This window comes from Semicossyphus pulcher, unplaced genomic scaffold, assembly GCF_022749685.1.
Source record: "Semicossyphus pulcher isolate SPU_LCO1_2020_fin unplaced genomic scaffold, fSemPul1.0.p SCAF_13, whole genome shotgun sequence".
Classification (NCBI taxonomy): domain Eukaryota; kingdom Metazoa; phylum Chordata; class Actinopteri; order Labriformes; family Labridae; genus Semicossyphus; species Semicossyphus pulcher.
Window position 1 is genome coordinate 10019937 of NW_027211637.1, and position 26592 is coordinate 10046528.

At 38.3% G+C, this 26592-nt stretch overlaps 5 protein-coding genes across 5 annotated transcripts in view; 3 read left to right on the forward strand and 2 right to left on the reverse strand.

Annotated features, from left to right (window-relative positions):
• The window catches only part of cep104 (centrosomal protein 104), a 31885-nt gene extending 20703 nt beyond the window's left edge, over positions 1-11182 (forward strand). Inside the window, exons 19-21 of the mRNA XM_069660183.1 lie at positions 1031-1098; positions 5590-5677; positions 8991-11182. Of these exons, the coding sequence (XP_069516284.1) occupies positions 1031-1098; positions 5590-5677; positions 8991-9121 (287 nt within the window). The 3' untranslated portion in view covers positions 9122-11182. The remainder of the gene's footprint in view (positions 1-1030; positions 1099-5589; positions 5678-8990) is intronic.
• Positions 11183-12176: 994 nt separating this feature from the next.
• On the reverse strand, positions 12177-13705 carry b3gnt7l (UDP-GlcNAc:betaGal beta-1,3-N-acetylglucosaminyltransferase 7, like). The gene has a single exon (XM_069660751.1). The coding sequence runs from the start codon at positions 13483-13485 to the stop codon at positions 12250-12252; it is 1236 nt and encodes a 411-aa protein (XP_069516852.1). The 5' UTR covers positions 13486-13705; the 3' UTR covers positions 12177-12249.
• A 1621-nt stretch (positions 13706-15326) lies between these two features.
• Positions 15327-19807, forward strand: cunh1orf174 (chromosome unknown C1orf174 homolog). The gene is made up of 4 exons (XM_069661045.1): positions 15327-15467; positions 16628-16684; positions 16967-17338; positions 18167-19807. Exons 1-4 carry the CDS (start codon positions 15456-15458, stop codon positions 18308-18310), a joined length of 585 nt encoding a protein of 194 aa, XP_069517146.1. The 5' UTR covers positions 15327-15455; the 3' UTR covers positions 18311-19807.
• On the reverse strand, positions 19244-23741 carry dffb (DNA fragmentation factor, beta polypeptide (caspase-activated DNase)). Its single transcript, XM_069661044.1, has 7 exons — positions 23613-23741; positions 22692-22818; positions 22422-22607; positions 21745-21824; positions 21493-21666; positions 21306-21406; positions 19244-20230 (listed from the first exon to the last, which is right to left on the reverse strand). Exons 1-7 carry the CDS (start codon positions 23733-23735, stop codon positions 19981-19983), a joined length of 1041 nt encoding a protein of 346 aa, XP_069517145.1. The 5' UTR covers positions 23736-23741; the 3' UTR covers positions 19244-19980.
• Positions 23742-25086: 1345 nt separating this feature from the next.
• The window catches only part of nphp4 (nephronophthisis 4), a 190553-nt gene continuing 189047 nt past the window's right edge, over positions 25087-26592 (forward strand). The window contains exons 1-2 of the mRNA XM_069659458.1: positions 25087-25236; positions 25790-25924. Coding sequence (XP_069515559.1) covers positions 25087-25236; positions 25790-25924 — 285 coding nt within the window. The remainder of the gene's footprint in view (positions 25237-25789; positions 25925-26592) is intronic.

Below are 26592 nucleotides of genomic sequence, written 5' to 3' on the forward strand. Positions count from 1 at the left end.
CTTAGAACTGCAATCAAAATGCATATATTGGAATTTTTGCTTATTGTGAGGCTATTTAAGTACATTGACCATAATAACTAAGTATCGACCTTTTGTCATAAATAAAAATATGAAACACTCATTTTCTATAACATTTAGCTAATTAAACAAAGAAAATATACTTATCCAAAACACCTTTGAGTGCATAAACATGAACAACATATTTTTGATAAAGGCTCATAGAAGCAGAGTGTAAAGGCCTTTGAACATCATGAACATTTGACACGGTATCTTAAATGTATGAGGTCATAAACGTATGTATCACGCGATGATGGAAAGAGGAAAGCTTTTACATACAACTGCAAAAAGAATGCCGCTCCATCCATTTTAGTTTTATTAGAAATCATTTTAAATAGAATTTTGCAAATAAAGATCTCCTTCAGCCGCATGTGGAAGGTTCATAGGGTTAATATATTTTATTGACAGTCATCCCCTAAAACGTCTGTGACTACAAAGAAAGCTCTAATAAAAGAATAAAAATGTAATCCTGATAATATGCTCTAAGTCCACATTGCTACATAGGAAGTACTCTCAGTCAGGTCTTTTCCATAGTGTTTGTCTCAGTAGAGTTTTGGTAAAATACCAAGCCCTGTTACCAGTATTTACTCTCTGAAAGTTGTCAGCTGTTTTCGTTGGATCTTCAGAGTTTCTCTCATTGGATACAAGGTCACTGTTACTGTACGGACTAACCTAAAGTAGCAGGCTAACTGTATCAGGACTTACCTTTAGTCTCTGTCACCAGCCATATGTCTCCATACATAATTGACACCAGTGAGCCTTCTGTATTACCATAAACTGAAAACTTAGAGTCTTTCTTACTGCTGCTGATATAACAGAAATTTAAATTGTGAGTGAGAATAGACTGTGTTTACCCTAATGCTTTCACTCCTCAGAGTGGTGTTGTATTCAAAACTGTTCCCCTTTAGTGTTAAGGCGACCTTTCCTGTAATTGTATAGCAGGTGGCTTAAAGGTGTCCTGTTTCTATTTCAGCCCCCATTTCGGGTAAAGGTTCCAACCACTGTCCTTTGTGTCACAACAACTTCCTGCCCGGAGAGGAGGTGAGATTCTATATGTGCACACTCCCATCTATGCCTGTGTGTTCTAATGAAGCAATGGCCTGATTAAAGACTATTTTAAATTGCTGTACACCATATGACAAATAACAAAAAGCAGTGGACCATGTGTGTATCGTCTGTTGCTAAATCATAATGGTGATATTTGTACTAGAATATAATTTTTCTATTGAATTTAAAGAGGCTGCCTTTGAAAAGCAGTTGTTGAAGGTTGGTTTATGCTAATTGTTTTTTGCAAAGTGAAAAAATCCTAAGTCAGCTGTACAGAGCTGCTGAAATGGTACAACAAATGGGAAAGAGAAAAAAGGTGCTAAACTCTAAATTCTATAAAGGTTTTTCAAAGAAAGCAGTCCTTACCTTAATTAACTTCTATATTTTCCCTCTTTTAAATCAACACAGAGACTCAAGGACATATAATATTAGGCTTGAAGAGCAAACAGGTGTTGAGGTAAAACACTGCTATTGTTGGCCCTTAAAGACTTCAAAGGAGGCAAAGCCTTTGTTCTTAATGGCTGGTTCATTTGTCACAACATCAAGTAAATGTCATCACATTCTCCACATTCCTATTAGTTTAAGGAGCGGTGAAGACAAAAAAAGTCTTTGTTAGCTGTTAAAAAAAACAACCCTGCCCTAGATCTTTTTTTTAAAGTTATGGTTGTTTAGTTTAATGCAGTTCTTCTGATAGTCATTATAAGAACTGGTCAAAAGTAAATCATTCTGTGGTTGTAAAATTGGACAAGTACAGGTTTTTACTCTAAATTTAGCTATTGTGTCAAAAAGGCTCGATGCTGTGGATTATGTGGGTAAATCTGTGGAAGTGGAGATAAAGTGCAGATAAAGGGTGGCTGTGATGGACGTCTTTCAATCGGAAGGTTGGAGGTTCGATCCCCAGCTGCCTTAGGCTACATTTGGATGTACAAACTGTATCGCCTTTCATTTGTCTTCTGTTACTTTTCTGTCAGTGTGGAGCCTAATGAATCATGCAACTCTTCTTTCAAGGAGGCTTAAGTGCTATAAGAGTTTAAAAATCAGCCCAACCAGTGCCTCTCCTGACCCTGCCAGTCCTAATTTACAACAACACTGAAAATTAAACTTCTGGCAAAACTGTCATACAAGAATACTAATACTAATAAGGCAGACCTTTTTCTTCGAGCCCCATGATGATCTTGCAGACATACAGATCCTAACAAATGTTCAAATAAGTCAATCCTATCATCTAGTGAGTGCTTTGCCTAAGTGCTTAGCTATAGATTAACAATCATTAACTGTGTAAAGGAGAAATTTCATTCCCAGTAAATCTGTAACTTTTCAGGTGGTTTTTTTTTTGCGGAAATAGTGTCAAATGTGGTTAGGTTGACGTATGATTAATCTGGATAAAGGCCTTAACAGTTGCCACACTGTAAATGAAATTGAATTTGCTATGTGAAACGGTGGCTTGTGGAAAAACCTGCTTTTGTTTAGCTTTGTCGTGTACATGGAATACAGGGTCAGTGTAATTACAATCCCTTCCAATCAGTGATGGAAGATTGATTTCTCATTAAAATTAAGATACATCTGTGCTTAGCATGATGACTAAAGGTAACTGGGAATCAAGGTCTGATTCTGGAGAGGTAGCCGGGCAAACAACTGCAATGTTCAAGGCAGACAGACAAATCAGTTAAAACTTAAAATACATAGACAATTAATTTGGAACCATGTGATTGCGATAATGTGTTCTGTTGTATATTGCTTAAGTTCCAATCTAGTTTATTTTGGCATTTTTATGACATTTCCTATATTTTTACTTAATATCCTAATTATGTTGACTAGCTCCACTGTTTGCTAAATATTTTTTGGCAAATAACTTAATTAGTGTTAGAAATTAAGCTAATGCTCAAACATAGTGATGACAACATCTAACTGTAGTTGAAGCTGAAAGTCATATGTCATCATCCAAGCATGACGTCGCTATTGGATCAAGGTGAAGGTTCAAGGTAACTTTATTATCCCTGAGGGGCAATTTACTGTACAGCCAGCAGTGACCACACAACAATTAACACAGCATACGACACAAAACATCAATAAATAATAAGTAGTATAAACATACCACAAGAACCACAGTAAGTACAAATCTATGTTGTTTAACCATTTAAAAAGCCAATGGCAGCAGGAAAAAAGGAGTGTTTGTGTCTGTTGGTCCTACATCTTGACAGAATGTATCTGCGGCCTGACGGAAGCAGCAAGAACTCATGGGCCAAGGGTTGGCTCGGATCAGCTTAAACCGAACAGGCCATTCTTAGAGTTCTGACCTGCAGGTCTGTGAGGTCGTTCAGGTTAATACCTGCAATTCGGACGCACACATTTACAAAACCCTGCAGTCTGTTTTTGTTTTTGAGGGAAAGTGAGCCGTACCAGTAGATAAAAGAAAAGGTAAGCACAGATTCAATAAAACAAGAATAAAAAATCTTCATAAAAGTGCTGTCAACATTGAAACTTGAAAGTTTCCTATAAAAATACATACGCTGATATGCTTTCTTACACACAGCATCAACATTGAAATCAATGGACAGCCTGTCATCAACATTGGTGCCGCGGTATTTATAATTATGCACCAACTCAACAGCCTGGTTCGCAATAATAACAGGAGAGGTGACTGAAGGATTTTTCCTAAAATCAATCATCATTTCTTTTGTTTTGGATACATTAATGTCCAAAGGGATGAGCTGCATCAGTCAGTGAATTCCCCCACCACAGGACCATGATCAGGGTCAACACTGCTGATCAAGGACACAATAACAGAATCATCCGCAAATGTAATAATATTCATTCATTCATTCATTCAACCTTTATTTATTTCTCGGGAATACATTGAGGGTTGGCCCTCATTTTCAATGATGCCGAGATTACATTAGGCAGAAAAGCAGAAATACAATAGAAACAAAGCAAGAAAAAAAACAGAAAGATAATAGAATAAACAGCCAATAAGAATTCTACAACAGATTAAGATAATTCCTAGTTAAAACATGTACATGTAGGAACATTAAAACTTCTAAGCGCTCTTTTAAAATCTTTAATATGATGGCCCACATTGGCTTCAGCACTCGTTTGTGTACAGGACAAATAAAAGCAGTAAGAGAACGCAGCCTTGGGGTGATCCAGTGGAGTGGACAACATTGTCTGACAAAACACCATTAACCCTGAGTCGTTGTGGCCTTTCGATTAAAAAGTCAATCAGCCAGGCTATCAGGCCAAGATCAATGTTGTGCATGCCACGTAATTTTTCTGCTGTATTCAGTTAAAAGCAGATGAAAAATAGAAGACGAGCAAAGGCCTAAGCTCCCTCTAAGCGATTCAGAATTAAGTTAAACAGGGTGCCCACTGCATCCTCTACACCTCTGCCTGACCTGTAGACAAACTGCAGTGGATCCGAATTTTCTTGGACAATGTAACACAAAGGTAATGTAGACCAGGTCATGGTTACACAAAACATTTTCTGTTTTTTTCCTCTGATGCTCTCTGGCTGGACCGGTTGCGTCGTTGCAATCAGCTGGTTAGCTTGTGAGCTCACTTAGTGTTGTAGTCTTAAAGCAAACAGGGAATATTTCACCTTGGTATGCTACTGTAAACCCTCAATAAATGTTTGAGTGGTAGTGTGCCATAACAGAAATATGGTAGCCATGGTTATGGTTTGGTGTGACTATTAACCACACCCCCATTTGTTTCAAAAATAGCTGTAAACACTGGCTGTAATAAGACTTTAATATGTTTATGGAGGTCATTTATTACTAACTGCCCTTTGAACATACATGTCTTGTCCAACAGTGATTGTTGTGTGACAATGTGTACATCCTATATCCATTTAGAGAAGTGCAGCATTATTTTCTAACATTATTTTATTAGGTTTAAAATCAGCCTCTCTGATTTTACACTCATAGACTTAGTTACTGGTACATTTATTATACCTGTGTTGTTCCTGATAGGAAGTAATGTTGGTTGGGAGAAATACCTAATATGCTTTGTAACTGCACTTATCAGAAACAAGTGCTTTTTTGTCAATATTGTGGAAACATTGTCTTAATGATTAAAGATGAAAATTATACAACATGGTGTTACAGCTTTCAATGCTTAAGCTTTTAACCATTTCCTTTCCATCCAATGCACTTAATGTCCAGATTGGGTAAGAGAGATATTGAGACTAAGCCCCAATCTACAGTGACTCTTATTATATAACCTTAGTTGTAAGTCATTTGTAAAATTCTGCAGTCTCTCATCTTAAACACCTTTAGATTTGGTGAAATAATAATAGTAATGAAAAAACACATAAAGTCACACTTGCTGCTCATGCCCTGAGCATAGACCCAGTGAAAGACTGCACTGTTAGTGGGAAGGAGGGCAACCGTTCCAACCTTGAGTGGGCTACAGTCAACCTTAGTTGCCCAGATTGAGAAGTAGATGGGAGAAAAATGGTCTCACTGAGCTACTTTGTCCCTGTTCCAGGCCTGGAAGACTCACCTCATGGGCAGGGAGGGCTGTAAACAAAACTCACGCAGGACTGCGGTGTCCCAGAGAACCCAGCCAGCACAAGGTAAAGCATTCATGCACCCTCTGCTTACACCCACCTCCCCAACGCTCAGTGTGAGAGCTACACAAAGTGCCCATGCTTGTTGGTAAAATTTCATGTTGCAGCTTTTCCACTATGGCTTCCTGTCTCAGAGCACTAACTGAGACACATAAAAATAGTGACAGAGTTTGGAGCCTAGTGTAGTGGGCGTTTCTGTATCCATTTTGAGTGATATTTTGCAATCATGGTAGTGTTTTAGTAGATTGTATGACTTAAACAAGCAGCTACTGTCACATTTCATCATAAGAATCCAGCTTTGTGTAAGGAAGTAGGGTTGTATTAGTCCACATGCCTAGTATTTTTTTGAGGAACATCTTACATTACTTCACCATATTGATGCCAGAGTGACCAATGGGCTAGTACCACCCAAATATGTCACTGCTTAAACCCACTGTGAGGGGTTTTTAACTGGTTGTGAAACCAACTGAGTTGATACGGATGCTTATATATGACCTTCAAAAGCAAGCAAGACCATCAGGAAGAACACTGATTATTTCGAGATAGTTATATTGATCCTTGTTAACACTGCATCTTGGTCGGTATGTCTGGCCTGGACAAAAGGTTAGTGAAAAAAACTGGTTCCCTAGTGCATCAAAGTATCATCATTCTTTTTCTTCCTTCCAAATCTTGAATACATTTTTTGTTTCCTAATTCAATTTTCTTATGAAGCTAACTTGGAACAGCTAAGTATGGCAGAGTTTAGACAGAGCGTTTCTGTTTAAACTGTTATAACTTTTTGGACTTTACAACACTACACCAGTCACATATGTTAATACTCTCACACAATGCTACTCAGACAACCACATATCTGCGTTCCTGTAAGTATTGCAGCTCAAGTATGAGATTGAGATACACATTTAGTAGAGAGGCGAAAGAATGGCGAAAGAAGTTGGTGAAGATAAGTGAGTCAGTAAAAAGTCATTTTACATGGTGCCTTCTATAAAAAGAAAAGTAGACAGGTAAAACAGAGCTTTTAATTAAGAATGACAGACAGAGCCAGTAAAGTGCCACTACAAGAAAAAACCCTCCTCTAATTCAATGCGATAACAATTAATAAATGTTGTTGACATTTTATCAGTGTTTTTGATAAGCTGCTGTGGCTCAGTGGTAGAGTCGGTCGTCTTTCAATCGAACCGCGGAGGCTTGATCCCCAGTCTACATGTTGAAGTGTCCTTGGGCAAGACACTGAACCCCAAATTGCTCCAAATATGAATGGGGTGACTGACTGACAGTTGGGCACTTTACGTTTCAGCCTCTGCCATAAGTGTATGAATGTGTGTGTGAATGTGACATGTAGTGTAAAACATGACTAGAAAGCGCTATATAAGTACAGTCCATTTACCATAAGCGCTGTCAGCCCGACATTAAAACATTTCCAGCCAACCACTCTCTTAGTGTGTCAAGTGACTCGCCATCGAGCATCGGATGTATAAGGATCATTAAGATGTAGCTTCTTCATGTAGTGTTTTGGGATTTAATTACTATGTTTTGTTTTGGAGAGGAGACCTCTGCGGATAATTTGGCTCACTTTAAACACCTCATGACCACTGAATACTGCAAGGATCCTAACAAACACAAGCAGAGCAACGAGAAAGTTCTTTGATGTAATTTCTCATCTCAGTCTCCATTCTCACTTCTCAGGTTGCTAGTCAGACTGTTAACAATGCAGTGCACAGAGAAGGAAGTCTTGGCCTGAAGTCCTTTATTTCTAACTGCTGACTAAATCGGAAGAAAAGTTGGCCGTCACCCCCGAAGGTTATATCATCGTCAGATGATAGCCGCTGGTTTCCGATATTAGCAATAGAGACGTTTTTTTCAGAGAAACACCACAAGCAAGAGCAGCCCCCCTAAACATTATGAGTCAGCAGCCATCTGCTGAAATTGTACTCAGAAAGACTAACAAATAGACTTGCAAATATGACTCATGATATACAGTCTCTGGCAATGTATGAATTAATTGTTTCGCATGGTCAAGTCTTGACACAAAGCAATAAATCCTAATTTTGAATCGCAATACTTAAGAATCGCAATACATGAATCAGCACCTTAGTGTCGTGATAGTATGGGAAACAAAGATAAGCACTACTTGGACACAAGGATGAGAAGGTTTGCTGGTTAAGGGTCAAAAAGGTCAAGGTGATCCAACATCCATCCCATTCTTGTCCCATTTTTCTCTATCAGTCCTCTGTAAAATCATCTCTAATTGAAAACTGTGTATTTGTCACTGAAAATTATTCACTGTAATCATACATATCATTAAACTGATATCTTCCATTCACCAAAAAATTCACTTAACACTTTTTATTTAATTTGGTCAAAGTCCGTGATCCATATTTATACAAGTCAGGCAGAGGACAAAGGGTGACAAATTGAATCAAAGTGACTTCTTTTTATTGAGATAATCTTGTAGCAACTAGCATCTAGCAATCCTCCAAGTCCAGGATTCTTCTTAATATTATCTTTGAGATAACTTAAACAAGTTTGATGATATGTCAGGCAGGTCTCCCGACAGTTTAGAAGCCAAAGCAGGCAGACCTTTTTCCGTCGAGCGCCATGATGATCTTGCAGACATACAGATCCTAACAAATGTTCAAATAAGTCAATCCTATCATCTAGTGAGTGCTTTGCCTAGGTGCTTAGCTATAAATTAACAATCATTAACTGTGTAAAGGAGAAATTTCCTTCCCAGTAAATCTGTTACTTTTCAGGGTTTCAGGGTAAAGTTGACTTATGATTAATCTGGATAAAGGCCTTAACAGTTGCCACACTGTAAATGATATTGAATTTGCTATGTGAAACGGTGGCTTGTGGAAAAACCTGCTTTTGTTTAGCTTTGTTGTGTACATATTTGTCATGTACTTTAAGGGGTTATGTACATACATACTTCATATACTCAATTTTTAAATGCAGGGCTTGTGCGTGTATTGCAATACTTTACAGAGACTTATTGCTCTTTCTAATTAAGAGAGGGATCTGTGAACCAACATTTCCCTTAGTAGGCTGACAGAGTTAGTAGCTTACTGTAAATCAGATTTCTTTTGACTGCACTATAGACTCATCGACAGTACAGTACGTAAGTAAAGATGATTACTCCTAGTGTGTAGCCATGAGGTGCTGACATCATGAACATTTCCTGTATGTACATGTAAAACAAGTAATGCCGGCTGCTTTGTTTGGTGATAAATAATAGTCATGTACACAAAAACAACCTCTGTTGTCTGCACACTGTTCTCACAAAGATTAACGTCATTGTATGTGCTTTTGTTTGTGTGTCCAGGTCGAGCTGTTGGTGAAGCTAAGCTTAAACAGGCCTGGTCTGTTGGGGCCAGACCCAGGCCCATGGGCAGGGGCAGCCGGATTCCAGCTCTGGCACCCCTGGCAAGAGGTCATACCCCAGGGAAGAAATGAAGCTGGTTTAAAGCACCTAGCAGAACCTCCCCCAACCCTAGAGGAGGAACCTAAAAGACTACAAACATCCCTTAAGTAACCCCCTCACTTTCATATTTCCAATGTTTTTACATATCAGCACTTTTAGAAAGCATGTGATCGTCGCATTCACTTACATACGCAATCGATTTTTAAGGCTGTAAGCTGTTTTTGATTTAAGCTACTTATATTTAACATATTATTAAGCTAACACAATAAGAATAAACCTTTTTATACTTTTCAGCCTTTGTCAACTGGCATTGCAGCATGTTGATGTATCCATTTATGAAGACACTAGATTTCTGTAGGGATCAGTGATACAATGCCATCCTGTAAAGAGACAGCTGGAAACACCAACGTTAGATCTCTTGCCTCTTTTGTCTGTAAGTCTGTCTGGCGTCATACACCTGCTGGGATAGTAAACATGAGCACACTGTCCACTGATATCTCCTTACATGATTCTCAGGTTGAGGCTCTCATTTTAGTCACTGCCATGGGAAGCCTCTGTGCTTAGGGACTTACAGTAAAAGGGGTTGTCATTGATTCAATATTGTATTTCCATTAGGTTGGGGAAACTCAGAGGAGAAAGATTAAAAAAGGGTCATTAACGCATATTTGTCATAAAAACCATTTTTATTTGGTAAATTTTGATGTCTAACAAACTCCAGAACCTCAGTTTGCAGTGCAGGTTTTTGGTTTAAAATGCGTTGTCAAAGCCAAAGTTGATGTTACCCTGACGACATCACTATTACATCATAAGGGTTCTTTTCCCAGACTTGACAGAGCTAGTTTGGAGCCATAAAGGACTATTTTCAGTCTTTGAAACAAACCTTTATGTGTACATTTTCTATAGGTTCCCTTTAAACCTGCAAAACTATCCATTGCTATTGTAAAACTTTAACAGTTTAATGTAAAAAAAAAAGATTTATTTTTCTGTTGATTTCTTTTTGTAATTTCCATTTAAATCAAATCTATTCTGTCACGCAAACACAAAAATTACTATAACATTTGTGATGATTGTGTCTGCACAGGATAAATCAGGCTCAGAGTTCTCATAGATAACCAGTGCAGAATCCTTAAATGTTTAACCATTCTGTATGTATTATCAGAAGACGGTAACACTGACTGATACACAGAAACACAGGAACACAGAAACACTTGTAGAGGCAGTACTGAGAGAAATGAGGTTTAGTTACAAGCAGAAGACTTTCCTCCCTTGGCAACACTCCAGCAGATGATGCTTCAATTCTAGAGCCATCAACAACCTGAATGTCAGCTTCACATGTTGCCATCTGTTTACATTTTCATTTTGTGTGTTAAATAGATTATATAGAAGGAAGGAAGTAGGACTTTGCCAAAGGGATGATTCTTCACTGCTTAATAGAAACTTAATTTATTTTCCTGCTTAATACCCACTGACAATCAAAAGTATATAGCACAGTTTTATATGCTACAGTAAGTGAGAGTAAGTACACCATTTAACTAAACAAAATTACTTAAAAGGGAAAAAAAGTAGCGAAGAATATACTGGACATTAGAATTTGTGTAGCATGTACTGCTGAGTATGACTGATCCACACAAACACTCTAAGGCACTTCATTGGCTTTAAAATGGTTTAACCACAAACTCACATTTTAAGTACTAATTCAAAGGTTGATAGTTTGAGCCATAATTTCACTACTGCTATTGTACTATACAGTGTTATGACAATATTGATTGTAATATATCTGAGATTTATTTATAGCCCAGAAGAACAGAAACATCCCTAAAACAGTTTGAGGGGGGATTTTTATATTACTTTTACAAACTGTATTGTTGGTACAGTAAAGTATTTGTGAAAATACTCTTAGTGGAGAAACAATCATTGTTATACTTGATGTATAACAAATTAACTTTAATTTGTAACTTCCCCATTGACGATGTTGGCTTTAATACATGTGCTTCTGTATTGAGGACCTTTGCAACAGTGGATATTTAAATGCACTGTAGTCAGTATTTTCTGAATTTCCTGTGCATAAAATGGCTATTTTTGTCTGTAAAAGTATTTGTATTTGTTTAAATAAAGCTATAATAAGCTGGAAGTTGCATTTGTTTCTGATAAGAGATGACAGTATCTTTGGTTAGCAGCTCTAATAGTCCTTTATTTAGCAATCAGTTGGAAGTATCACTCTATATAAAGCAGTCAACTTATTCCAAATCTTTCCCAGTTCTGTGCTGTTTTCCAGCTCCCCACACATATTAATAAAATGCTGCGACATTCATACTGTATTTACAAAGCTGACAAAGAGCTCCAGTTTTATTTACACTCATATATAACTACATCTTGACATCCCATTAGTTTCTTTGGTTTTAGCCTGTATTTGTCAATCATGGACAAATAAATTTACATTAAGAATAACAGGTGAAATAAAACAATATATTAACTTACAAATCAAGTAAATAGATTTTTACAATGTCAAAAAGTCATTCAATGAAGTTATGTCCCTTAAGTTCAATTTGACACTTTAAAAACAAAAACTGAAATCCTGATATCAGAAATTGACAATAAAATCAGCGGTTTCAGAGAAACACCTGGATGCAACAAGTCAAGTCTTTTTTATGCCTGCACAAACAGGCACAGAAACCGTCACTCCACACCCGTTGGATTTCATGGATTCACACAGCAAAGTGTTGAAACTCCAATCTGAAATGGCAACAAGAATCAGAAAAACTGACACTTTTCTTGGATGCTTGCACACCACTGAGTTGTGTTGTATGGTTCCACAAAATGGGAAACGAATATATAGCAGAACTAGTGGAGAGAAAAACCAACCTGTTCACATGACTTTGCAACCTTTTTAATTTGACAAACAGAAATGCAATTTCCAGATGTGATGTACAGTATAAAACATATCAGTGAAATTAAATGCTTACTGAATTAAATATTCAGTTAATGAAAATAAACATATTTATTATAGTTGTCAAAAAACCCATCCTCCACTACATGACTCAGGACGCAGATTCAGGAAAGGTGTAAAGATCATCAGTTTCAAACTAAAGTCATCTGTGTATTCCAACCATCAGTTCAGCTTTAGTAAATTCTATTGTCTTTCATTTATATAAATTGACAATCATATTGATGTCCTTTTAGCGCAAACCAGTGCCTCGTTGTGCACCACGCTCCACATTCTGAGCAGTTCCTGCGCGCTCAGTTTGTGCACCACGATGAGGTTTTTATAAAAGCACGGCTCGTTGTTCATGGGGCTCACCCTGCGTCTGGTGATCCCAAAGGTCCTGAAGCCCGGATGCATCTCTGGGGCCAAGTGAAGCTTCTGCAGGCACATCCCCAAAAACACATCGTCGATAGGGTACAACTCCAGGTCCTCGGAGACCACGAAAAGCCTCCTGGCCAGCTGGGAGGACATGAGAAACCCCCCACCTCCCACATAAGGGGGATATGGCTTATCGAAGAGCTCTTTGGGAATGTAATATTTGCTCTGCCGGTTTCGGATGGGGATCGCTTTGGAGATGGTGTCCCCTACGAACAAGTCGGTCTCCTTGCGTTCCTCCAATTTAAAGCCGATGAGCTCCAGAAGGTTGTGCGTATTCACAAACACATCATCATCTCCTTTGAAGATGAATTGGACGCCGGAGCAGTAGATGTCGAACCACTTGAGAAAGTTGACCTCTTTCAGTGTCAGGTTAAAGAAGGTGTCCATGAAGTCCCACTGGAGGATGTCCCCATAAATCCGGTCCTCGTACTCGATCAGTTTCTGGAGGTTCTTGGTGTCTTTACCAGTCGCAGGGCTTCCCAAAAGAAATAAAGTTTTTATTTTCTTCCCATCCACCGTCTGCTCATTGCCCCAGGTTTTACGCACCGCCTCTCGCCTGTCGTGCTGCTCGATAACGGACTTTACCACCATGAGGAGGTGCACCTCTCCATCCTCGCATTTCTCCGGATGGTTAATCAGCATGGGGAAGTACCTGCAGTGTCTGTGCAGAACAAACTGGTGAAATCTGGGATCCAGGCGACGGAACCAGTCCTTGGTCCTCACAGACGCGTCCTCACTGCAGTTGAGAACCTGTGCGTCCCAGGAAGCCGGAGTCCTGTTGGAGACCCGCTGCACATCCAAATCGTTGGTAAGCACTGGAGAGTCTGAGCTCCTTAAACTATTTTTCACGGCTCCCTTCTTGAATGAAAAGCAGTCGGAGCCGCACCACCCGGCATCCCGAATATGTTTAACTCCCACTCCGTCCTTCTCTGCCAGCTTCAGCTTGTGGATCATGAGAAAAGAGGCGAAGACGAGAGACAGACTCAGCAGGGGTTTCAGCAGACCGACTCGCTTTCTTCGGAAAAGGTGATCCATGGCTCTTACTGAGACCCTCAAAGGCTGTTCCCTTTGCCTTCATAGTGTTTCACAACTGTTAGTCCAGTTAAGATCAACCCCCGCCATCCCTGCTCATGTGGACACCAGAAGATGCGTCCTAAGCTACGTGAGAAGGCTGACACTGAGGTGGTTCTGGTGCCTCTTCTGCCCATGACGGCTCTTTGTGGTGTCACACATCGCTGGAAAAATTATGCGGGATTTACAGCATGTCCTCAGGCTTCCTCTCTGTCTTTACACAAACTGACTGGAGACCTGCTGCAGAATCATCTCTCTCTCTCTCTCCTCCCACAACCCCTCCCAAATATCTCCTCCCCAAACGACCCGCACTGTTCAGGTTTCCCATTTCTTACACACAGGCCTACCAGGTGTCCACCACGTTAGAGCCATCACCATCTATTGTTTCCTCTACCTATAGCTTTTAAAGATTTTATAGCCGCGCGATTTTAAAAATGGCAATAAATACATCAGGGAAAAAAGAAGCCTTTAAATTTTAGAAGGAACTGAAGCAACAACGAACTTTAATAAACTTTATTTAACATTAAGTATTTTATATGTGAAGCAAGGGCTGCAAACAGGTTTAAGCAGAGCAAGGCAAAAATAAATAACAATCTTCTACAGAAAATGTTGTAATTAAAGCTCCTTTCAGGAAAAAAAAAATTACCTACATGTTTTACAATATAAAAATAAAACAGGGTCGTGTCTGGCTTAATATGCATTTCTGTATGGAAAAAAATTAAGCAGTTAAAAATAAGATTGGCCTATTTAATATGTTTAATATCTTATTGTTCACCAAAAGATTCCAAAGAAAACATAAATCATAAAAAACCTACGTTAACGTTTTCAGATTTTCTTATTTAACTGTACATTTGCACGGATCATCAACCTTATAAGTTTCCTAAATATCCTAAAGGCACCAACATAAAAGTGATAATCTTAAAGTGATATGGACAAGCAACAATTCTGAATTGTTTTTTTTTCTTCTTTTAATTTACTTCTGAAATAATTACATATACTTATTTTTCATACTATGCCTATGGTTCTTCAACAGCACAAACACTAAAACGTTTATATTCGCTACAGTTAGAAAGCCTCTGACACCCTCTTGCTGAAATGTCTGGAATTGCAATCGTTTGCGCCAAATCCTTCTCGTCACCTCACATAACCTAAGTACCGTTATCTCAACATTGAAACTGATAAGAAAATTCAAACGGGATTCTTCTCATATATTTTTACTTACACAAACGCGGTTTATTGTGAAACAGTCCTCCCATGTAATGGGGAGAACAGAGAAATCGTACTTGGTGAGCTGGCAGCTTCACCGTCCCTGAAAACTTGAGGGTGTCAGCGCGGTAAAGTGAAAATTTGCCTTCAAAATAAAATCACAGAAATTCTACACGGATTAATACCGGGATCTACAAAGATGTATAAATGCCAATATAGTAAATGGACATCTTAAAATTAACAGAAAAAGATTCGGAAGATAAAAAATGATGAAAGATACAGGCTGGTATTTACCAATGCATTTTATGGGCCCAGAGTATTGAGAAATTGACGGGTATTGTCTTTTATATTTAACCAAGAACAGGTTTAGGCTAAAGCTAAAAGTCGTGTTTCTGTTATTTAGTAAAAAATAATATACAACCTCATACAACAAAACACAGGAGAGTGAGGACAATTTATTCTATCTAAAGCCCTTTGAAGAAATCTGATCTTATTGTCCATATTTTCGATAAAACTACCTGAGACGCTGTGACCGCTGAGTGAACCTCCCCAACCGGAAGTACAATTTTGCGACTCTGCAACAGACTTGCAGAGCATAGGCCAGGCGACGACGCCATATGTGTTCGAGCAAAGCAGTTGTATTTAGCCTACTAATTCCATTAATGTGAAGGCTTATTACGAACAAGTTAATATCGGGGGTGCTGAAAACAGAACCTATACGCCGGCAAATGCTGCGTAAGGTAGGTGTTTAACTAGGTTACTTAACTAACAGTCTTTCAGACCATGAGAGAATTAGTTATTGGTATCATGTTAGCCTTATTAGCTTATTGCAGTTATCCGACGCTGTTTTGCTAGCACTTAGCCTTCCCAAAACCTCAAGTCTTGTGACATTTTAAACACAGTTAACACTGACGTTGTAGTTGTTCATTTATTTTTTATACACAACGTTACGTTAGGTAAACTTCTTTCGACGTGATGACTCGACGATACATATACAATATAACTGTCCAAAGTTTCATTATCCGCTGCATTTGATTAACTTTAAATGGTTATGGTTTGGACACATCTAAAAAGTGCAAACGTACTATTAAAGGAATAAAATCTAATATTTACTGGAGACGTTCAGTTGTCGCTATTGAATAGCGTGACGTTAAAGTATGGCAAGCGGAGGATACAGGTGAAGGTTCCAAACAATTCATACAGAGAACATTGCTTACCTAAAACTTGTGAAGTTTACTTTTCTCCCCGTGTAACATATTGTCGTCTGATTCAAAAATGTCCTGAAAACATCATGCTCTTTAAAGTAAGTGTTTAAATCCTGGCTCACATAAAAAAGCCAAGTTAATTGCAGTTAAACCACTCTTTTACAGGGCTGTGTTTTGGAAAATTACTTGATTTGTGATATTACTGAAGCTAGAGCTACTGGTATAACAACAGCCTTTCTACTCAATAATAAAATAGAAACGTGCTCTCAGTAGAGTGAAGATCTCTGCCAGGTGTTTCTTGGGGCATGTGGGTGAGAGACAGCACTCTCCCTACATCCCTCTTCCCTCCCAAGGAAAGTTAAATCTCACTCAACTGTCCCTCCTCACTCCCTTTACTGCCAAGATAGCAGTAAACGTAAATAGTGGGATATTTTCATCTTGTATCATGCCTTACTTAGGTGGATCATGACCTCTGCTTAATCCAAAGTTATGATCAACATTAGCAGTGCTGTTCTTTTTCACCCTTTAACCACATTTTTCTTGTTCTTCTGTCCTTCCTCATTTGTCATGCTATGTAACCTTTATTTGCCACCAAATTGTATAATGACATTAATAATAATTAACCATCGTTAACTGGTGGCTATAAGTGGTTATTGCCACAAAGGTTTAAAACAACTCATTTTGTTGCTTTGCAGATGCCCGGTCAACATGACGGCTTGGAACCAAGAAAGAGGAAGAGCAGCTCCAAAAAGGTTTGTGTTAAAGTGTATACAGAAGACAACAACCTTTAAAATGAGAAATTTAAGACCAGAATTATGTTCTGCATTGGTCTTTCTTTGAACAACTTCTCAAAGGGCCATGTTTGATGTTTTCCCCCCTGAACAGGACAATTGAAGAAGGAAAAACTTTCATAACTTTACCTCAGACAATATGTCTTGTGTCTTGTAATGAATTACATTGTTATATGACCATAGATATGGTTTAAAGTTAGCTGTTACTCCATGGTGACCCTTGTCTTTATTGTTTTGCTGCAGGCCTCTGCTACACGGAGGCGATGTATGAAAAGTCCAAAGACACACTCGGCAGCAGAGTGCACGTCAGTAGTCGGTGGTAACACTAAATCAGACAGTCCCGAAGAGAGACTCTCCCGCATCAGCTGTGAATGCACCCTGACTGCAGGCAGGCGGAGGTGCCTGGCATCACCGGACCTCGAAGGACAGGAGGGCAAGGAAAATGAGCTGAGGACAGAGCTGTATATGGACAGCTGCAGAATGTACAATAACCTGGACAAACAGGAGTCTGAGGACATGGATTGTGAAGAGTCCATCATGAACATGTTCCCAGATGATGACAGTAATCAGATTCTTCCTGTGGAGCAATTCTTTGGAAACTTGGATGCTGTACAGGTGAGGCATTTTGGTTGTCCTACATTATATTAACAAACTGTGACTTGGGTTGGATATGTTGCTTGAAACATGTTCTTGTAGAGGAACCTTTCCCAAATGATGGCCAGTTAAAGACTTGCATTGATAAAGCGACACAGAGTACACAGATAAAACAGCAAGCATGTTCTACAGTTTAATAATGTTAAAGGCATTATCATACATGATTGTGGGACTTTCTGACATCCAGATTTTAGTACAGATCCTAGTATGGAAATATGAAGTATGTAAACAGTGATTTTAGACGCAAACACATTTTTCCCCCTCAATCATCACTTGTAACCCACTAGAGGTCTGCTGCAGTGGGAATTTTTGGGCTTCAATCTTTGGGCAGTGGTGTGGAGCAAGGGAATGAAATTACCACCTCCAAATACATAATAAATGTTGCCTGTGGCAGGTGAAACTTTCAAACCAACAGCCGCCATAGCAGTTAGTTTTCTCTACATAAAAAGGTACTATTTTTAAAAAACAAAACCTAGTTAAACTATTTAGTCAATTAAGATTACATGATGTATTCTGTCTTTTCACTGCCAGGTACCACTGACTCAGTGTTTTCTCAGCATATTCCTTACCTTTACTCTTAGTCACAGTTAATATCATCAAATTAATTAGAACTTTACCCTTTTTGTAAGAGAAATTTTAACAGTTGTAGTCGTAATGAATCCACAGTCATCACCGGGTGGATGGTCTTTTGGTAGTAGAAGAAATGACTTCAAGTAAAAGTAATGTGATTAAAAAAAAAAAAAGCCAAAACACCCTGAAATAAGGTTATTCTTATATTTTATCCTACAGGACTTTCCTCAGAGATCATCAGCGTCTTCTGTCCGTGGTCAGAGGGAGAACCGGAGACGACAATACTACGCACTAGAGGACAGTGATGAAGAAGAGGTGGACTTCAGCAGTATGCAGCACAATGACAGAGGAGCAACTCAGTGAAAACTGCACTAACGACTGCAGTGGACTCAAAAGTCTTGCCTGTGGAAGGATGTTAAACCCCCCCAGTATTTAGGAAAAATCATCCAAACTAAACTACCGTTTCTAAAGATGCATTCAATCAGGCCTAAAATCCTAACACTGTCATGATTAACCTTGTGGTGATGCTAATGAGTCACTGATTATGAAGTCGCCCACCGCAGAGGGAGTGAGGTTAGCATGGACTTACTGTAACTGAATCAGCTGTAGGCCAAACATCACTTACAGCCAAGCCTACATCATAGGGGCGTATTTGCCTTAAACTTCAGTTGCAAGACATGTGCTAAAGAGATTCTGTGAACTAAAAAAGTTGAGCAATAGAGATCTTGCTTGAGTTTACCACAGGTATTTGCAGTATTACTGTTTGTAGTTTGAAAAGAATATTATAACTAATCTTTGACTTGAAAAGAAATGTCCAAAGTTGACAAATTTTATGAATTTTATAACCTGATACATTTGGCAAGATGCCTGAATATTCCAAGTATTTCATTTGGATTTTTAACTTGGCTACTGTAATGGGGTTAATATAGCCATCAGTTAGAAACATATGTATAGCGGTTGATTTAATATTTACACCTTATATTCAGCTCACACCCTTGATTCAGTCATCTTTGGTCTTACCTGGAGGGTGTGTTTGCAAAGCACTTTATTTAGAGAAATCTGTCCACACCACATAATGATTTATAATTTGAGTGCAAGTGTTCAGGTTGAAATTAGCCTTAAAGATGCCAAATAGTGCTGGATTAAAATAACACATTTAAAACTATAAGTAAGAACATATAAAAATAAAGATGATAAAGTTCAAATAGACAAAACTAGTATATTAATAAATTTCAAGTTCTTGTTTCAGACTGTATATATTTTGAGGAAGGAGTGTATGCCAAAGAGCAGTTCCATGATGAAAGCTTTTATTCGTACTAATTCAGAAGTTAAGACAAGTGAGCCATTGTTCATAAAGTGTCACATTTTCTTCTCACACATTTGTGCGCTCTTTTGGCAGCTGGTTATCAGAAAACACTTCCGTATATTTACATAAACACATCAATAAATGCAGCTCATTTTTCAGATTTTTCTGTTTAGGTCATACATGCAAACATGGTCAAATTAAATAGTAAAAATGATTTAGAAAAACATTGACTTAAAAGCTGATGGGTTTTTTTTTTTTTACGTCTCAGTGTGTAAGTATGCTGAGGACAACTTCAAACTGATTTAGTCGTCTAACTTTGAGGTTGACAGTAATTGCACTAGTGCTGATCACATTTGTTGTATTTTGTACATAGCTGATTGTTCTGCCCATCCAATCAAATGTTTTATATATTTTTACTGCCTTATTTATGCAAGATGCTTTTCATATTCGCCTATGCAACTTTGTGCCTCGTATATCGAGCAGTCATTGTAATCAATTCATGCAGTTTACATCATTGTGCCAACACAAGAACAAATAAATGTTTTTCATGATTTCACCTGAGTCTGAATTAAAGCTCTACTGTTTCAGAGAGCAGACTATATAATAGGTTAAAAAAGTTCAACTGAATTAAAAAGAGGAGGTCACCTTGTTGTCTTTCAGATCTTACTACAGTGGACCTGAGATAATTCACAGAATTTATCAGTGTAATGGACGGTTTTAAAAATGTTCACACCAGGCGCCTCTTCTTCCCTTTCACCTTCTGTTTTCCTTGGTCTGTGTTACTGGCTTGTTTAAAAATCTTCTTTGTGTCACATAGCAGGTTGTGAGCTCCCTTCTTGTGACACACGATGTGAACCAGCTTCAGGTTTTCCCTGGTGAACAGCAGGCGGTAGAAGTAGTTCAGGTTGACATCTGTGCTCTTGTGATTTTGTAAAGACTCCACCAGAGCCGGAATGATCGACCTCTTCTTTTCAATCCTGGATAAAAGAAATAAGTTAATAAGAAGATAAGTTTGTTCTTGAACCAGCAGGTGTCTTGTTCCAATTCCTTGATGAATAAGTCATCTACTTGTAGCTCGACAGATTGACCTACTACTGAAAGCTGCAGCCCCTTCAAGACCCCTAAATTTGGTTTATATTATACCATTGTCCACCAAATTTTATATATATGAATAACTATAACATGCTGCTTTTCGACTATACAAAGCCTATATTAAAAGGGAATACTAATTAGAATGATGTAAAATATATTAAAGTTATTTCTGATGTGATGTGATGTGCTGATGTGAACAAATGGATAATAGATCTTTTACTGAAACACATTTGGACAACTCACAGTAAGACAAGCACAGATGTAAATAAAAATTAAAAATGGCTATAAGCTGCTTCAGTTTCAAGATCCTGGTATTGTGTGTGCTGGTTCACTGTCACAACTTACTGGCACACTTTAATATAACAAAGCCATTGTTAAGGTTATAAGAGGAACCTGTGCTTTTCCTACTTCAACAGGTCAAAATGTCTGTTGTGAAAAATGCCCATAGCATTGAAAATTTTGGCAAGATATTATAGGTGGGCTGTATGATTCTAAACCAATATAGTTTTTGTCAAATTCAGTGAAAAACTCATGTTCTGCCAACTGTTTGGTCAGTGTGTTGCAAAAAAACACTATTGTTTTTACACAGCCATTGCTCAAAGGGAACAAAGTGGCTTGGAGCTAGCCACACAACACAAGGTTAGCCATGTAGCATCGTTCAAAGATTTTCAGCCAGCTACTTTCCTCTTGCACATCCCCGCCCACATACACCATGATAGCGACTGAAAATGCCTCCCTATTGATGCAACTCAGGCTGCAGCCCTTCCAGTTTTTTTGTTCTCCATTTTTTTTTAGTTTATTGTTCAAGATGTTTCCCTGGAAATGTGTGTCCATATCTTCGGGATTGTAGCTTCTGAAGGTACACTGAATTGGTGTGTGTAAATGTCAGGTTGCTAAGTTCGAAATAGATTTAGTCAATGTGAAAGTGAAATGCTTTTTGACTCAGTTTAAGTGTACAACCTGTGGTCCAGATTCCATGTGCTGAAGAGGATCCGACTCTCCCTGCTGCCATAAGGATTGATGGAGTGAAGAGACTGGCAGAGTTCCTGGTCAAATGGTCCCTGAGGAGGCAACATGAAAGAAGAGGTTTAACATATATTTCCCCCTTTTTATTCAGCTCTGATTTACCTATCAACACCTTCAGTACCTGGCAGGTAAACCATCCCTCCTGAGTACAGAGGCGATGTGGCTCCTTTTCAGTCCTGTCAAAGTAGCAGCCATTGTATCTGGCAGTCTTCAGCATTTCCCCCAGGCAGCTGGATGCTTTCAGAAGCTCAGATCTAACTTTAGGCTTCTTCATGGATTTTGTGGCTTCTTCCACCTGAGAACAGGTATTACAGAGATAACAAGTTATAACAGCTGACACCTGTGGAATTACTGATAGAATAAGAAGTTGTACCTCCTTCATGTAGCCTCGTATCCTGTTTTCACAGTTGAACTTCATGTAGGCAGACTTTGTCTTGAATCGAGTGTCAACCCCTGAAATGAGACCCAACTTAATAACAAACAAACAATGTCTGATGCAGGGACTTTGTTGACAAGCTTTGTTGCAAGAGCATTTAATCAAATGCCACAAAGAGGAAAAAGTTATTTTCTACTGGTTGCACTCAGATCAAAAAGGCCCTGATTCCCACAGGGGGTGGATTTAAAGTTCTTGACCCTGTGTCTATTAGATGAAGAGAGCCTATTTTCAGTTATAAGTTCAAGTTATGCACATCATAAACATAACTAAACATGGCAACAACTCAAGGATGAAGTTACTGTATTTTTAATGTTGAGACTGCAACATAACAGGGCAGCAGTCGTGACAGGCTCTGTTAACTCACCTTCGAAAATTTCTGCCATTGTTGGAATTTCTTCAGTCTGTTAAAATCAAATTATTTTATATGTTGTAATGATGAACAAAATATGTCAGCATAATCTAAAATATAAAAAAGATCTCCTTAAAATGAATTACTTTTATGACAAAAAGCTGATTAATTTAAGTGTTTTTTCCCCATTGTGCCATCAATGTTGCCATCCAATCCCATAAACCAAGCAGCTCTGGTGCAGAGAGAGTCTCTATGGAAATTGTACCTTTGAACCAATCTTCATCTTCCTCTCTGCTCTCCAGCTCAGATCTGTCCTCCAGGTTCTGCAGCAGGTCAGTCAGAATTTTACGCATCTTGGGAGACTGCTCATCAGACAGGAGTCCTTTGGCAGCTTCGATGAGGCCATCGGCGTGCCGATCTGTGTTTAGTAACTGTCCGATATCACACACCACTGAAATAATATGCAAAGGAGTAATAAGACTCAGACAACAACACCAAAATGCTTCTTAATTTGGTCTGGGTATGATTCACCTACCTCCACTCCATGTCTGATCTTTAGAAAGAAGAACAAGTTCAGTGTTATCTGGCAGACTTAGGAAGAATTCCTCTGTCACTTTTGTCCCGTCAGCATACATACAAACATGTGCACCGGGAAGTGGCAACTGCAATTGAAAATGACAAAATTACACAACAATAACATAGGAGGTTTAAATTTAATTTCAAATTATGCCAACATCTGGTTATTTTTTCCCCTTTCAAAAGATTCATTTTAGTGCAATTAATTTGTAGCCAATTTTTTAAAAATGTATTTTCAAGTTTCACATTATTCACAAGGGCAAGGTCTCTGGGCGAAATAAAATATGTGTAATACGTACAAGCCTTCAATACAGCCTGCTCTATCTTGTGTATCTTGGGTTTTGGTACAGTTAGTTAATTTAATTGATGATAAATTATCATATGTTTACTATCTCTGACATTTAGACATGCATTATCTTTTTCACTGGTCGAGGATATTAGACATCTAACTTCATACTTTTGTTGTCGATTACGTATTTTAAAAAATGTATTGCTGTAATGCTAAGTTTCTCGGGTTGTGACGTCATATCCTCAGATGTGTCAGGACAATGTACGTGTTTCTCTTACGAATCCAAGTTACCTGCGGATAATGTGAAAGTAATTTCACCTGTCTTTTCTGAAGAAGGTGACCCTGGACTGTATCAAAACGCCCTGTATCGAATCAATCAATTTAATCAAGTAGCTCAAGTTACGTTTTCCCAAACAGACAGTGTGTTCAAAACAGTCACATGCGTAGCTTAGGTCCTCCTATGTATTAATTGTATGTTTCTTCTGTTTCCCAAAAGTGTTGACCTTTCCTTACCTTAGGCTCGCTGAAAAAAAAAACCGGAACGCGCTGTACAACATGTTAAAAACAAACCAGCAGACTATTCGGGCTTACCTGTAATAACTTGCTGCCTTTTTTAAGCAAATCCTTCACATCTTTTGCTGCAACTCCAAACTTTCTGTTTTCATTGCAACACCTTATTTTGACAGGTTTGTTTTTCCTCAAGAGTCCAAACATTGCACTGTTTTCAGTTTGTAACTACCGCTTCCGTTTTCTTCCTCTTTCCACTGACTACACGGAGCAGTGGTGTGTTGCTGCCCTCTAGTGTTTCTACTCTGCTATTGTCATCAGCTTGTCATAGCTTGAAAGAGGGGGGAAACTTATTGGAGACAGAATGGTATTGAAAATCATTTGTAGAACCAACTAAGAGGATTAATTACAATTTCTCCTGTTTCTGGTGCTGAAAAATTGCCTAATGTTCGAGTTTAAGGCTCAAAATGAGGTTCAATAACGGATGACCAAATAGAATGAAATATCTTTTTACAATTTTTCTCAAAGCCCAATATCTTGCTCCAGAACATAAGTGTTATACAGTATGATATCTTCCATCCACAAGTTGTTCATCATGTTGTTCTTAAATGATAAATCTGCATGACGGGCTGCCTGGAATCATCTGTAATATCTATTTTAGGCATGGACAACATTACTTACAAGGGAGCACTATTGTTGGCAGTATCTGACATTTTTGGAAAATTGTCTCTAAAAGTGATAAATCCAGCCGCAGCCATGCCTGCAGTTTCAAACAGCTATTGATTGCATTCCCCTTGTCCCAGGCAAACCGAAGTCAGATAAAGTGGTCAATCTTGTACAATGGGACAAACAAAGTTTGCTCTAAAATTAAACCTAAAGAGGGACACAACAGGAAATTATCTCAAACCTTTCTTTTATGAGGGCCACAAACCCCTTTTGCTGTAGTCTACTGGTCAAGTGTAAATGTTGAGGGTTGATTTAGCCTTTTGGATTAATCCTGTCACCACAGACTACTACTTAATAATTATGTCAATCATTATTTTAAATAATTATTTAATAATTCAATATCTGTTTAACTATATTATTATTTGGATCATTTAAAATACACTTTTGTATTTGGAGGACTGTACAGCAGAGCTGCAAAGCAACGTGAACATTGCCATAGCAACTGATGCAAGGCGATGGGAAATACCAAATAAAAGGGGAGAGGTTTTAGGACCAACATGGTGAAGTTTTGTTAGAATAATCAGTTTCAGGATAAAAACGACTTGCTGCATTAGCGCTTCCTTATACATCAAGTTCATGTATTATCATGTTTTTGTTTTCAAGTGAACACCGAATGAAAAAATAATTTGATATCGCGTACCCCTGTGGACTGAGTAGTGTAATCCGATTTCAATATGGCGGCTGCATGTTTAAAAATCTGAACGGGTACGTTGGGAAAGATAATTTTGACCGTAACAAGTCGTTTGTAAGCTATATTTCAGATTTCTTTTGCAATAGCATTCTTATTTATCTATTGACTAAGAATATGGTCAAAAAAGAAGACATATCCAGCATGGCGGACGGCTGGAGAGAAGTATTTGAAAGAAGCCGGTTTGTTCCCCCGCCCCGCCAGGCAGTCCGCCTGGCCGTGGATAGCCTCTTCACCCAGTCCCACGGCTTTCAGCTCAGCCTCAGCCAGCTTACTGTAGCTCAATTCCAGCAGGTGAATGCCCACATCACATTTACAATACTTGTTAGAGATTTAGGAAAATGTCTGCACATGGTACAAATTCCTGATTTGTCCGAAGTTACGCATTTGAGGAGTAGACTCTACTACCTTTGGGTTTTTACAGTCTATGGTTTTTATTAGATGGATATGAAGACAAATGATGTGAAATAATAAATGATAATGTATGATAAAGACCTACACAACGACCACCGACTTTATGAGACATCACTGTGTCCGTGAAGACAAGTCTTAATAAACGTAATCAGAAAAGTTGTCTAGATTGAAATGACCTTGCATTTCATCCGTAATTTATTTTCAGTTGCATTTACAAAATACCAGTGTTAGCAGGTCATGGATTTTCTTGTGAATTTTTAAATTTAGAAATCATCCACAGCTGTTAATCACAATCTACCCAGTTTTCACACCAACTGAAAACACTTCAGTAAGATAACTTACATCAGTTATTATTATTAATTTAATTGGCAAACATGCTTATCTTTTAGGGCTTTTTTTATATATGTGTTTTTCATTTTTTTACTCACAGAAGGTGTCAGAGGGTGGCCAAGATTTGACCTTCCAGCTTCGAGTGACCATGTTTGATAGAAATCACCAGCATTTCTTTGGGAAAACATGGAAGAGCCGACCCCAGAGGATGAAAAACAACAAGATCTCCTTCAATGAGGTAGCTCTATTGTAACAGACAATCCACTGAAATAAGGCAGGCCTGAAGATGACATGCAGTTATGATTCACTCTGTGTTCCTTTTTTTAGCCTCAATTTCAAACCCTTCTCATAGTATTTTGTGTTGGTTAATGATTATATAGTAAATCAATGTGCATTCAAGCATTAATTACATTAATTTAGCTCAGTCATTATTTAATTACAGCAAGTCTAAAGCTCAAGTCTTTAAATTAGAAACGGTGATTGGACTGTATTATGGGATGCTCTTGAGAATGTTGCAAGCCTGAACACAGCAAGATACAAATTCACTGATTGCCAATGAATCATTCTATTGGCATTCCAACAAGCTTTATGTTATAAGTGATCCAATTTCGAACACTACAAGTTGATAAGGACCATGTGTTTATGAGAAGCAACGCCTTATAATCACCTATTAATTATCACAGAGGGAACACAGTGAGTAGTAGATTAATTGAAAAAGACCGTTGCCACAAAACTAAATAAGTGTTCTGTTATTTTTGCTGCTCAAATGAATAGTTCAGATTTGAAGTATAACAGACATATGGCGATCCAAAACAGCCCAAGTTTGGAACAGTAGTCAATCAAAAGCATCAGCAGTGTACTGCTGTGGACCGGGCAGCAGCAAAACCAATTTTTGCCACATCACGC